The sequence below is a fragment of the Lottia gigantea genome (genome assembly GCF_000327385.1).
Source record: "Lottia gigantea unplaced genomic scaffold LOTGIsca_20, whole genome shotgun sequence".
Lineage (NCBI taxonomy): Eukaryota > Metazoa > Mollusca > Gastropoda > Lottiidae > Lottia > Lottia gigantea.
The window spans coordinates 2,392,658-2,406,133 of record NW_008708401.1 but is presented as its reverse complement, the minus strand read 5'-3'; the positions used below and the strand labels follow the sequence as shown (position 1 = coordinate 2,406,133).

At 32.0% G+C, this 13,476-nt stretch overlaps 2 protein-coding genes across 2 annotated transcripts; one reads left to right on the top strand and one right to left on the bottom strand.

Moving 5' to 3' along the window:
• Nucleotides 1-2,007: 2,007 nt before the first annotated feature.
• On the bottom strand, nucleotides 2,008-8,185 carry LOTGIDRAFT_231593 (hypothetical protein; the record flags this gene model as incomplete). The annotated part of the gene is made up of 11 exons (XM_009053766.1): nucleotides 2,008-2,533; nucleotides 2,763-2,871; nucleotides 3,160-3,223; nucleotides 3,434-3,514; nucleotides 4,019-5,490; nucleotides 5,665-5,689; nucleotides 6,058-6,222; nucleotides 6,601-6,726; nucleotides 7,299-7,445; nucleotides 7,705-7,801; nucleotides 8,130-8,185. 11 exons carry the CDS (start codon nucleotides 8,183-8,185, stop codon nucleotides 2,362-2,364), a joined length of 2,514 nt encoding a protein of 837 aa, XP_009052014.1. The 3' UTR covers nucleotides 2,008-2,361.
• A 666-nt stretch (nucleotides 8,186-8,851) lies between these two features.
• On the top strand, nucleotides 8,852-11,904 carry LOTGIDRAFT_115165 (hypothetical protein; the record flags this gene model as incomplete). The annotated part of the gene is made up of 8 exons (XM_009053765.1): nucleotides 8,852-8,962; nucleotides 9,235-9,328; nucleotides 9,658-9,802; nucleotides 10,114-10,192; nucleotides 10,559-10,699; nucleotides 10,915-11,061; nucleotides 11,338-11,420; nucleotides 11,766-11,904. 8 exons carry the CDS (start codon nucleotides 8,852-8,854, stop codon nucleotides 11,902-11,904), a joined length of 939 nt encoding a protein of 312 aa, XP_009052013.1.
• Between the last annotated feature and the right edge of the window lie 1,572 nt (nucleotides 11,905-13,476).

Genomic DNA, 13,476 nt, shown 5'->3' with positions numbered 1-13,476 from the left:
CGGCCTTGAGGTAAAGGAAGCTTGCATTACCTAAACTGATAGTGTGAGATTGAATCAGTAACTGATAAGTGTGGGGTATCCTTAAAGAAATAGCTTCAAAGATAAAATATGGCTTGTACTAATCATTGCTTTTGTTCAGGAAGAAGTTAAGACCAGATGGTGGTATATGACATTGATGGATGCAATGAATACCAGATGAAAAACCTGACTTTTAACACCAGGTATAATAATAATCGATATTTATTTTAATAATTAGATTCATGGTGGCAGAATACCATACCAGTGTGTCCATATTTTTGTATTTTGTCATTGTCATTGTCCCTTATGAATTTTATTTGTTTTCATTTCTGAAAGCAATGGGCCAAGCAAATCTGAGAGGAATGTTCAAACATCACCACAAACAGACCACTTTATTTGTAGATAGTTGGACAGTAATCACAGTATAGGTCTTGCTTGTAAAGCTTCATTTAGTGTTGATGGACCCAAGAACAAAATAGACTTCTCTTGTGTATTTTACCAAAAGCTTTCTACGAATTTGTACACAAAACTCTTTCTGACAGTATAGTATATTGTACATAATGAAATCTTTGATGAAATATTCATATTGGCTTTGGTTTTGGTCAAATTTATAACAAATTAGGCATTCACTTGCATACTTTCACTTGATATTTTTGAAGGGCTATAGAGTTATTGCCCTTTATTTAGCCTAAGGTGCCTAAATTTGATTCACCTAAAGCTATGATGACAGGTGGTAGTCATTTTTGAGGTGTCATTGGGAAATAATGAGATAAGTACAAAAAAATACCTAAAACTGGCTTTATACCTCTTAATCAGATAATTTTCATTTTATTTTGTTTGAGTTTCATGATTCGTGATTCATGATGTATTTTTTTTCAAAATATTTTTTACGTTTTGTTTATATTTTCTTCTTTGTATGATTGCTCCCAGATTGTTGAAGTTTTCATGAAATGCTACAAAGATCATGTATATTATAACAATGGTATTATGAAGTAAAGGTATTAAATAAGCTAGAATTTGTATTCAGTTCTCTATTCTGTACAAATGGTGGCTATGAGCCAAAATGGATTATTTGCTGGATTAGCACAGTTGGATCATTACCAAGATTTGATTTATTATATACATGAAAATAGCAAAAGTAAAGCCATATCATCAAATATATATAAGGTGGATAATATCATTTTTTCCATCAAATAAAGCCCCATATTGGACCCCTGCAGTAGTGGAAGTGAAGTTAGCCTATTAGTTTCCAGGCCAATATTAAAATGTTTTCAATCAGTTTTCTAAACTTTCAACTGTCTATGTGACACTGATGGAACATATATTGGCACCAATCAACTTGTCAATCAAATCCTAATAAAAAGTTTGATATTTGTTATATATTTAGATCACTTAACAATGCTTTAAAGGGACCGGTGCGCCATTATGGGGGGATGATTTTAGCATTATTTGTATATGTAAATAGTCTTCAGAAGTACTAGAAATGTATGAACATCGCAAAAGTATTCTAAATTGACGAGTCATCATTTTAACATTCAAACACAGATAATCCTGGACAAACATGGATTTGAAGGTGAAAATTTCAACAGTGACCTGTGAATACTATTTCTGATTGGCTTAGCTTAAAAAAATCAGGTTTCTGAAACTAAAGTATGTTTGGTTAAAAAAAATGGCGCATCTGTCCCTTTAAGTGTCCCTGATACACAGGTTAAGTTTAGAAAGCCTCTTTAAAATTCCATCAGCTTTTCCCCATATTTATATTGATGTTTTATTGATATTGATTCTTGGCATAACATGTATATAAATGTTCTTCAGTGTTTGTTAGTTAAAGTGCTTCAAGAACGCAGTTAGAGATATTACTTATGACTTGTTGCAAATTGAACATTCAAGGGGGACATGGTTGGTGAATGCATCTAAGTCATTGCATATCAGATATCCAGAAATACCAGGCCACAAAGAAGGCAAAACATGGTAGTAAGTGTAAGAATTGGCAATGTTTGATTTATTTTTAACATGAACAAGTTTATATAGAGTAACAAATTAACAAATATTAAAAAATAAGCTTTATAAATCGTTAACAATAGAAATATATATCATAGCTTGAGGCTGTGTATATCATATTGATTATAACAAGCTAGCAATAAATATCATATAACTACAAAGGGAACAAATTCAATATTGAATCTGGTAAAGAACAGCACTAGTTCAAGTCAAATTGCTCACTGTTTATATACTGTGGAAATATTTGCCAGTTTGGGAATGGATATGAATACCCTTGCAGAATTCAGTGGAAGGCAAAATCTTTGGAAGTGTTTCAATTTGGGCTCAAAGACGAAGATTTTACTATAATAATGATTCGTTGTGTTTTTCTAATTTACTAGCAGCTAGACTATCTAGAGCAAACACTGTATCTTTAGGTGAAGGACAGCCACCATGTTCTCGTGCTGTTGGACTAGTTTGAAAGAATGTTTCATTGTAGACCGCCTGACATCCATAACAGGCTGAAGTGTGAGATCTGAAATATGCAATTAACGGATTATACAAACAATTAAAAGGTCATACAAAACAAAATAAGAGTTCTCAGAGGAGTAGTGCTAGCAGGATATATCATATCTATGAATCAATACATCACGATACGACATACTAATATAATAGATATGAACTTCCTGATTGACATAACATTGTAAACCAATGGTGTGTGTGTTTAATTTCACTTTTACAATTTATTTAGAAAACATTCTCACCTTAGAAGAACTTGTGTTGTTGTTTTAGAAGAAAGAAAACTATCATGTATTTTACTGGCTGTATTTATAAATTCGTATCCCACACTAGATATTGGTTCTAGTGTATTTCCTAAAATATGAGATAGAAAAACATACTTTAATATGATTGGCTGTCAAGCACAATTTTCTTTTGAAGTAAGATAATGAATCATGTCCAAATAGGCCCACTTCTATAACTTATTAAATATAGATAACTTATGGAAAGTGCTCCAATTCAAACTAGAGATTCGTTTTACACTTATGTATACATATACTCAGTTTTATCATCTTTTTATTTCTCTTGTGTAATCACTTTACAAAACTGACATTTTATAAATTGACTAATCAATAAACTTCTTCAAATAATATAAAAACAAACCTGACATAGTCTGCATTAGAGAATCATATTTGAGATACTGATAATTCTCACTAGTTTTAGATGTCTGAAATGAATTTATTCAAATTTTTAAACAACTTAATTTCAATTCTACTAATTTTAGCTCACTACAATAATATTTTAATCTTCTTTTTTTTGATTTGAAAAATGTTTGTAAAATGATGTTGAAATCCCTTCAAGTTCTCCATTATTGTAAGCAAACTTAATACTTTATCGCAGTTATGTCCTTTAATAAATTTATTCCAATATAACCCACCTTCCTATCTCGCTTTTCTTTTGATAAACATTCTTTAACTTCATAATCTAAATCAGCCAGATGTGAAACTGATGACTTCCACTGAAATGTTACAAAATCAATATTTATTAATCCTTTTTTGCATCTACATGAAATGTGGAGCATAATATTGTTGTATATTGTGGATATCCATGGATGTCAGTTTGTCAGCCCTTCGTTCTTTCCAAAATTTCTGGCAAAATTACTCGCGGGCTGCAGCAGAAACATCATAGGACCCAAAAAAAAAAAAACGAAAATATTTGACATGAGTTATTTCTGTCACCATTTAAGACATCTTTGCTTTTAGGTAGCAAACACTCTTGAAGACTCAATTCCTTGTTCTTTGAACATAGTCAATTTTTAAAAGAAATGTATAAATATTTTATGCTTATGATGGCCACCGTTTCTCCTAATCCTAATTTAAATAAACCTGCCAGTGTTACCTTCACTAGCAATCTTTCATTTTCTTTGACGTTTAATTTCCATGACAATATGGATCAAACTTCTGGCTCACTGCCACATGTATAAAATTATTCGACAGGTTAGAAAAATAGGAAAAGTACTCACCAAATTTGTTATGAATTTCTGTTCACATTTTGTTCCAATCTCGAAAAACAATAACATCATCATATCAGAGTGACCTTGAGCATACAACACAATATCTGCAAGGTCATCTGTTGCTGGATCCCAGCCTTTGTTTTCTTCAGCTCCATCACTAGTGTTCAAAGGTGATTTGGTCTTTGAAAATGTGACAGATTTTTTCCTTACAGGAGGTGGTGACATAGACATAGATTCTAAAGATGCTAATGAATCAGTTGTTGAGATGCCAAAAGCCTCTGTATTCTGAGTTTCATCTGATGTAAAAGAACTACCACTACTTTTAATGAACTTATTTTCCTCCTCATCTGCTATAACATCCAGGGCAGTGGGAACAACTGAGCTATTAACAACTGTTGGTTGCTGAAACTCAATAGAATTAACTATTCCAGAATCACCATCGAATTGCACAGTTTTGCTATCTGACTTAGAAGAACAAACCACAGCAACATCAACAGAATCTTCAGTTGCTATGGAAGGAGATTTAAGATCTGTTGGGTTATTTTTATTCCTATCACTAGAAACAACCTCAGCAATTTGTTTGGTGTGAAGTGAAGTGGTATTACTTCCAAGTCCTATGTCACTTTGTTGAACAGTGTCTTGATTCGTGACCATCTGCTGTGTCTTAAATAACAATTTCGCATGTTTTTTAACCTCTTGAGGATCAACACAACTTTCTCCCATGGACAAGTCCTCAGAAGATGTTGTATCCAATGAAACATCTTGTCTTATTGGACTTTGTTCTGGTGTAAAAGACAACTTCAGTGAAGAAGAAGGCATGCAGGTGTCCACAGAATCTACTTTTGTTTTTTCAGTCCCAGAATTCCGACTACTCACTGGAGATGAAAAATTGACATTTTCAGAAAAATGATCTAAATTCTGACTGTTGTCTAAATTTTGTGGAGAAAGACAAATAACACTATTTGTATCTTCATTGACAGGAGAGTCTGCATCTGTTACAGAAATTATTTCTTTAGATTTCACTTCTGCTTTCAAATCATCACCATGACTAGAGTCCAGACTGCTATCTTTCTCAATAAATGCTAAAGTTTGTTTTAATAAAGGAAGAGAACTGAAATGATCCTGTTTTTCAGTGTCTTTCGTGTCATCCTGATCACTGGCAGTAAGAAATGAATCAGACTCTTTATTTACTTCTGATTCAGTTCTTAGTCCTCCACCAGATTTGTCTGTTTGTTCAATATTTTGAGATTCATTTGTTTCTACAGTGGCATTCTCTACTCTCTCCAAATCTTTTTGTTGACCACTATCACATTCTAAGAAAGAAATGCCTTCAATTCCTACAGATTCTTTTGAGATTATGTTTAAATCTCTGACAGAATGTTTCTTTCTCAAAGATGAGCATTTTCGTGGACTGATATGTTCATACTCATCAGTTTTGAGGAAAACTTTCAATAACTGAATACCTTGTGGAAGTTCAAAACCTGCGAAAGTAGAAAATAATGAAATTTACATGAGGATATTATCAGCAATTAAGTATTTAATTTTTTTTGGAAAAGACATACATTTAAAATGAATGTCGAAGTCCTCTGAAATCTGTGGAATCTGATTTGAATAATCAATTATAAAGCAAACAAACTGGTATAAAATACACTTACTGGTTTTGACTTGAGCTCTTGTTATCTGAAGGAAAAAAAAAGTCATCAATTAATTGTTGTTAACCTAATCAAACCATAAATTATTCCATTTTAAATTCATACCTGTGTTGCTGTAAGCCGTTAGTAATATGACTTACATCACTGACTGCTAGGACGCTAGGTTACATATATCATGCAATTTGAACATTTTGAAAGTGTTAAATTGCCGCATCACACATTCAATCTTCATAAAAAAGATAACAAGTTCACTAGTGGCTCAACTATATGAGTGGGGACCTCTGGACTAATGTGGTTTGGGGCTCCTCTCCCATGAAAGTTTTTTTAACATGTGCTCTCCTGCATCTGCATTTTTTTCTTGTCCCTGTTGTAGTTGAGCCACTGAAGTTCACTTACATGTGTTTGTCTAGGTTTTAGAAGTAGAAGACGTTTGGTTAGGTTTGGTGGTAGTTGAGAACATAAACATTGATTACGGTATAAAATAGCTCCTGCTAGTACGTTGCTATATAATACTGAACGTTGTAATATATGGGAAGCATGTAGAAACAACTGGCTACTGGACTATAAAACATTAATATACATAAGTAAAATAAAAACATATTTTCACTGTTAAAATAGTGCTCAATACATCAATTGTAAATATAAAAATATTAAAGAGAACCTGAAAAAAAAACCTGTTGTTACTCAGAGTTTCACGCTATGTGATATTCACACAACGGACCTATTTTCAGTCTGTGTCTGTAGCAAACTGGCTTCATTTTATTGTACCAAATGTCAGCTCCTTGTAACTGTATCACTGAAAAGCAGAAACTGGGTGGAAAAAACTCTGCAGACCTTTGGGTCAGCCAGCGAGCGTCTAACTAAGCCCCACTCTTTAAAATTAAAAATTGGAACATTTTCAGAGGAAAGATGCCAGGGAAGATATACTATAAAACCGACCTTTGGTATATTAACAGTTGGAAGCATTTGAAACATCTGACCAACTACATCTCCTACATTCTCACAGAATGGTAAATATATATCCCATAATAGTTTTAAACCAGATAAAAACTCTGTTCCTAATTTCTGAAATCACAGTGAAAAAATATTATATCTTTACAAAGAAAGAAAATAAAACCTTTATATTTAACCACAGCAACAACTTAAGTAGGATCTGAGGATCTTAAAGCAAAAGTTCTTCGAATTGTTCTATATCTACCAATGTCGAGCCTTTGACTCTCCATTTTACCAAAGAAGCTAAGCGAATGACGTAATGGGAAATCAATTACTTGCCTCCTTTAGAGCATCTAAACTGCCTTGATAAAATATAAATGTGTCTAATATGAAATCTATTTGATTTTCTAATGATGAATCCGGATGAGATTTCTTTCCTCCCAACCCCTGCAAATAAAGATAAGTTATTAAAACTGATATGTTTGTATTTCAAAACATCTTTTTGCAGGCCTAATGCAATTTCAAAATTGGCTGACCTAAATTTCAAACTACTGAAAGCTAAGGTAGAGTTTAATATATTTAATTCTGAGTTCTGTTATCACTATGTCTTCAGAGTTTTGTAAATTGCTCAACCTGTCAGTGATGCATGTAACCATTTGTGCTACAAGATACAAGATAAGACATACAAAGGCTACAATACTTACAAAAGTGTAGTCTCCCCTCTGTCTTAAAACAAATTTATTATGATGTAACTTCATGATATTAGGTCGTGATCTAGGTATAGCATTATAGAAGAATTCTGACATTCCAATAATCTGACCTACTAATGCACACTGAGAATCAGGGTCAATCTGAAAATATCAAATCAATATGAAAAAAGAAAATTCTGTAGAAGTAAATCAAAAGTTAATAATTGCACCATTGTTAAACAAATCTTTAAAAACGTTACAGGGCCAGAAAAAATTAAAATCTATGTATTATTTTCACCACAAAGAAATCTACTTTGTAGGAAGTTAGACTAGATAGTCAATGAGAATAAACTTTGAATAACAAGTCCCCAAGTTATTGGCCTTTTCCAAACATTATCCAAAAACTATTACCAATACTTACAGTAGGAAAGTAATATATAATAGCATCTTTTAAATCATCTTCTTCTCTCTTTAATACTGTATGGTCAAATATAAAAAATGTATTCCCTTCATATTCACTAGAATAAAAGAATAATATGGTTCACAACATTTTTTATTTGATCTTTGTAGGCCAAAATGTAATGTGTAAATAGTCAAACTTTAAAATTGGATGAATATGTGTTTTGTGTCACATCAAATCAGAGTAGTTTTACTTTAGGCTAGACCTAGGCCTACTGCTTTTATAGGCTATAGTACATTCTTACTGGATTTGTCAACTAGGCATTTAAGACAGTCCACATAAGTAAGCAAATACTTATTTAAACATATTTTTTCTAAGTTAGCACAATGTCTTTACAATCATTATCATAAAATTTTTGTGCTCATTTAAAGATTTATAGTTTATACCTTTGTTTTGAAGTTGACAAACTGGCACTGCCGCTTGAAGCTTTTAGAAAAGACATTTTAGATATAGACTAATCGTAAGCGATAGACAAAAAAGTACTCAAATTAAAAAGAAATCGACAAATGAATGTCATCAATCATAGTTCTGTGCAATCAATGAAAAACTCATTAGAAAACACAAAAATAACTTTTGTTGATCCACCATTTTGCTAAAATCACATGACTTGGATCACGTGTCGTCTAAACGGTGGCTCAATATTACTAACTTTGAAAGTCAAATTATCCCGATATTTGAAAGCAAAAAAAGATCATGATCTTCTTGTCTTAATTCACCTCTTACACAAATTCTTCTGATTTAATTGCACCGAATTATTGGAAACAACAAATAAATTTTCTTGCTGTAAATTGTATAATCTTAAGTTGCATGTGTATATTATTTTGGTTAGTTCGGAAGTTTGTAAAAAGTGGTCGTCATAATTTTTGTTTTTTATTAATTTGTATATTTTTTTTGTGATAAATACATTGAAAATACTCAAAATTCAATTAAAATAATTTGAATGCTGTCTCAATTCTATCTAAGATTAGGAACTCTACCTGGTCAAATAATTAGCTCCGAAAATATTTGTGATAGCTTTTTAAGATGGCGGCCCCCATGAATGCGTGAAAACGAAAGTCCAAAAAATATTTTTATGGTTAAAATAGAATAAATGGCTTCAAATTCGGAAATGAACGAAGCTAGCGGTGTGCCAGGCAGTGTGCCAGAAAGTGGCTCTACCCCACCCATTTGTGTCATTGTTTTAGGGATGGCAGGCTCTGGTAAAACAACACTTGTTCAGGTTTGTTTACCTTTTGGGCATTCATTGAGACTTAGAGCTTGAGTAAGGTCTCCGTCACACGTCAGTACGTCACTTGTAGAGATTAGGGTTGTTGAAATACATTTATAACAAGCTACTATCCAACAGAAGACACTGGCACAGGGTTAAAGCAGTGTTCATGAATGTTAAGAGTAATGTATTGTAAAGTGAAGGTACCGGGTAGCCAAAGAAAAGGTGCTACTTAAATAATAATTCTTCTAGTTTTTGTATAATGTGTATTTTGTATATTTTAGAGACTAACAGCCCATCTTCACACAGCGAAAACACCTCCTTATGTTATAAATCTTGACCCAGCAGTTTATGAAATACCTTATCCAGCAAATATAGGTAAAAAATTTCATATTGATATAATAAAGTCTCATTGACTTGATCAATAGATAATTTCTTTGTTGGTTGTTGATATCTATTGATGTTAGCCTAATTTGACACCACTTCAACTCAACTACTTGAACTAATTTGAATAAATTCATGACATGTTGGTTATTTCATTTGCACAATTTTAATCTGCTGTATTTAGATTGAAACTTTTTGACTATCGATATCTGATAACATTTTAATTGGTCATCTTTAAACTGAATTTTCTCTGATTTTTAAACATGAATCATAATATTTTTTTCAGTTTAAGGATAAGAAACAGTTTTATACCTTTATTTCAGATATCCGAGACACTGTAAATTATAAAGAAGTAATGAAACAATATTCACTGGGGCCTAATGGTGGAATTGTCACATCTCTAAATTTATTTGCTACGAGATTTGATCAAGTTGTAGATTTGGTTGAAAAGAAAACAGGAGAATACAAGTAAGGGATATTCTTTGGTAGAAATCTTCTACAGAATTTGCTCTTAAAGGAATATCTTTCTTTCTAATCATTTTATGTTGTTGCACATATTATTGTATTAATTTTTTTACCTAAAGTTTCAAAAAATTTAAACAAATATGATGGTATCTTGAAGGAGATTGAAGTTGATAATATCTTTGGGATTGGACTCTTGAGTTATTGCCCTTGACTTCTTAAAGACACATAAGAACATCTTCTTGTCCAATTTTTACTCTGATATAGATTCTTGGAAGTTTTGTATGTTATTGTATTTTAATAATGATTACCTTTAGATATGTGATAATTGATACACCCGGACAAATTGAAGTATTTACATGGTCAGCTTCAGGTGCCATTATTACAGAAACACTGGTAAGTCAACTCTTTGTTCTTTAAAATACAACTGAAAATCATTAGTCACTGGTTCTTACCATGTCATTAAGTCGTGGGCCAACATATAGAAATGATCCATGGAACCTAAGTTGTAGGCTTAATCATAATTAAATGGCTTTTTCTGTCTTTTTGAATTAACAGAATAAATTTTTAACATCATCAAATCTGATGTTAAGGGCTATTTGATTGACAAAATCCACCAATTTCGAATTGCTATACTTTTGAAACACTTTTTTTTTTAATTTTTGTGCCATCTGTTATGTTATGAATTGTCATCAATTTTGCTGCCTCTAGATTCAAGTGCCAATATCACCCGAACTTATTATATATTGTTATATTTTTCAGGCCTCTAAATTCCCTACTATAGTTGTATATGTACAAGATACAGCTAGAAGTGTCAATCCAGTTACATTCATGTCCAATATGACATATGCCTGTAGTATTATGTATAAAACCAAGTTACCATTTATAGTAGCCCTCAATAAAGTAGGTTGTTCCAAACTTTCCTCTTAGATGTTTTTTCTCATTAGCAGTTGGAATGAGTAGATATATATTGTGAAATCACTAAGTAATGAATACCTCATAAATTATAACAATTATCATGAGCAAATAAATTGTGTTTTTTTTTTCCCTAATTGTGTTGATATATTAACTTGAAGTTAATTCCTCGCAATATTCTAATCTATGTATTTTTTCCTCAGATTGATATTGTTAGCCACACGTTTGCTCAGGAATGGATGAAAGATTTTGAAGTGTTCCAGGAAGCTATGGAACAGGAGACATCATACACCTCTAATCTTGTCAGATCTATGAGTTTAGCCTTGGATGAATTTTATAAAGACTTAAAGGTAAAGAATAAAATAGGGAAATAGGGAGCGACTGTAGTTCAATTATTTAGAATGTTGAATCTTGCTAACATTGTCTGTCTTTGTTATGTCGAATCAATAAGATCTAATCTAGTTGGTGTGTGAAAGTCTGGTAACATGAATGGGTGATTGAGCCATATTATCTCAGTAGACACAGCTGTTAATGGAGAGCAAAAATCCAGGAATGGTCAAGGACCAGTAGAGACATAGATCATCAGTTGATATTCTAGTTAATATAGGTTATTTTTTTCTGTTTAGAATGTAGGTGTGTCAGCTATGAATGGTGAAGGAATTCAAGATTTTTTTAAACTGGTAGATGAAGCAGCTGTAGAATATGAAGTGTAAGTTGTTCATTTTCTCCATATCCACAAATTAAATTTAAGGACCATTTATTAAAGCCTACGATATAATTTTACTCCACTTAACATAGTTAATGCTTCTGCCAGGTGCTCCTAAAACATTTTTATTTGATACATGCAAGAGTCTATCAGCCACATAATTATATAATTGAGTAGCTGTTGTAGCATCCTTACCCAATTGATGTCATACACTAAGTCATATTTAGTCGGAGTTCAGATGTATTCAATGTTAAATTTTTCTCTCATTCAGCATTCAAAGGGTTAAGCTGATGAACTCAATTTTAACCATCGTTATTTCAATGTTTACATCTTATGTCTTAATTGTAGTGAATATAAACCAATGTATCAGAAGTTAAAGGAGGAACATGAAGAAAAAAGAAAATTGGCAGCAGAGAAAGAAATGAATAAAGTAAAACAAGATTTAGGAACTGGACAGCCTGTAGATCTTGGTGCCTCTGGTGGGTAGAACAGCCAAATTTTGATATTTTCTTGTTTTAGTTAAGAATGCCTATATGTGATCCATCCCTAGTGACATTCTTCCACTCTTTCTGAAAAAAATAATGAATTAACATTGTTATATTGTAGGTAGTGACTTGTTATATTCAAGATTAGGTGGTATGGCTATTACACCAGGGTTATATGAGTCCGATAGTGATGAAGAATTTAAACAGCCTATAGATTCAGACGAAGGTAGCTTTTTTTTAAACTTATTATAAATGTCCAACCTTATATACCTTGAACTGAGTTTACAAACTGATATAGAACCTGACCCACTCATCAAATAAATGTTCTATTATGTGGCCAACTCAATACTTAAGAATGTCATGGCAAGCGCTTTGCTTCCTCTGCCCATTTCTAAACCATGAAAATTTTACTGAATATTATTGAACTATTATACATGGTGTGCTAATGTAAACTTAGTTCTTAAATTGTGCTTATATAAGATTTGGTGAACCACCTTGTTTTTGATTATACCTTTAAATTTAGTGTTTTTGATAACAATCTTTACCTATCAAATCATTTGAATATTGAATTTATATTTTTTTTGCAATTTGTAGATCCTGAAGAAAGGAGGGAAGCAGAATCATTAAAACGTTATTTAGAAAGTCAGAAACATCGTCAACAATCACGACAAGATAAACGTGATAATCCAAACTCATAGCAGTAAACAATCACTATTTGAACTTATTAACTATAATGTACATTGTAAACATCATCACAACAGAAGATAGTTTCATTGGATGTAATTGAAGTTATGATCCAAAAGCTGCTTTTTCTTATCTACTGAGGAGAACATCTGAAAAAAAAAGATAGGACTGTTTGATAGCCTCATGTGAACTACAATGTATAAAGATATAGTACTATAAAATATCGTCACCATGATGGAAAAATGTGAAAAGATCTTCATATTTTATATCATTCCTTGTTATATAAAGAATCTTTTTTAAACTACTTTTGATTTGTTTACTCTTTTGGCTTGTGTGCCTTATATTTCCCCTGTACCTCAAAATAGTATGTATGGGGGTTTTTTTGTTACCCATGGCACCATTAGTCTTAATAAAAAAAAAAGGAGCAACAGCCTCAGATTAATTTGTGTTATTCCAACATTTTGCCTGTGACAATTGAAAAATTGTCTGGAATTTAATCAGCAAAAGTTTATCAACAATGTCAGCCTGGCCTTGCTGTCAGGAAGCCAATTTATAACCAGTTGAAAATGTCCTCAATTTCAATCATTCTTATCTTTCAATGTTTCAATAATTCGTTGTGGTATCGATTTGTATTTATCAGCTGAAATAACTAATAGCACGATCATTATCTAGAATGAATAATTAGTATAAAATATCTTCATTATTAGCAGTTATATTCCATTAAGCTATAAATTCTGAATAATTACAGTTTAATAACCGATAGGGCGGTCTAGGTCATTAATCACATTAATCATATGGAAACATTTGTTTGATAGAAGCCATATCTCAGGTTTTATTGGCGTGGTATGGAAAGTGTACGGGGATGTCTCATGTCACAATTTGGCGGCATC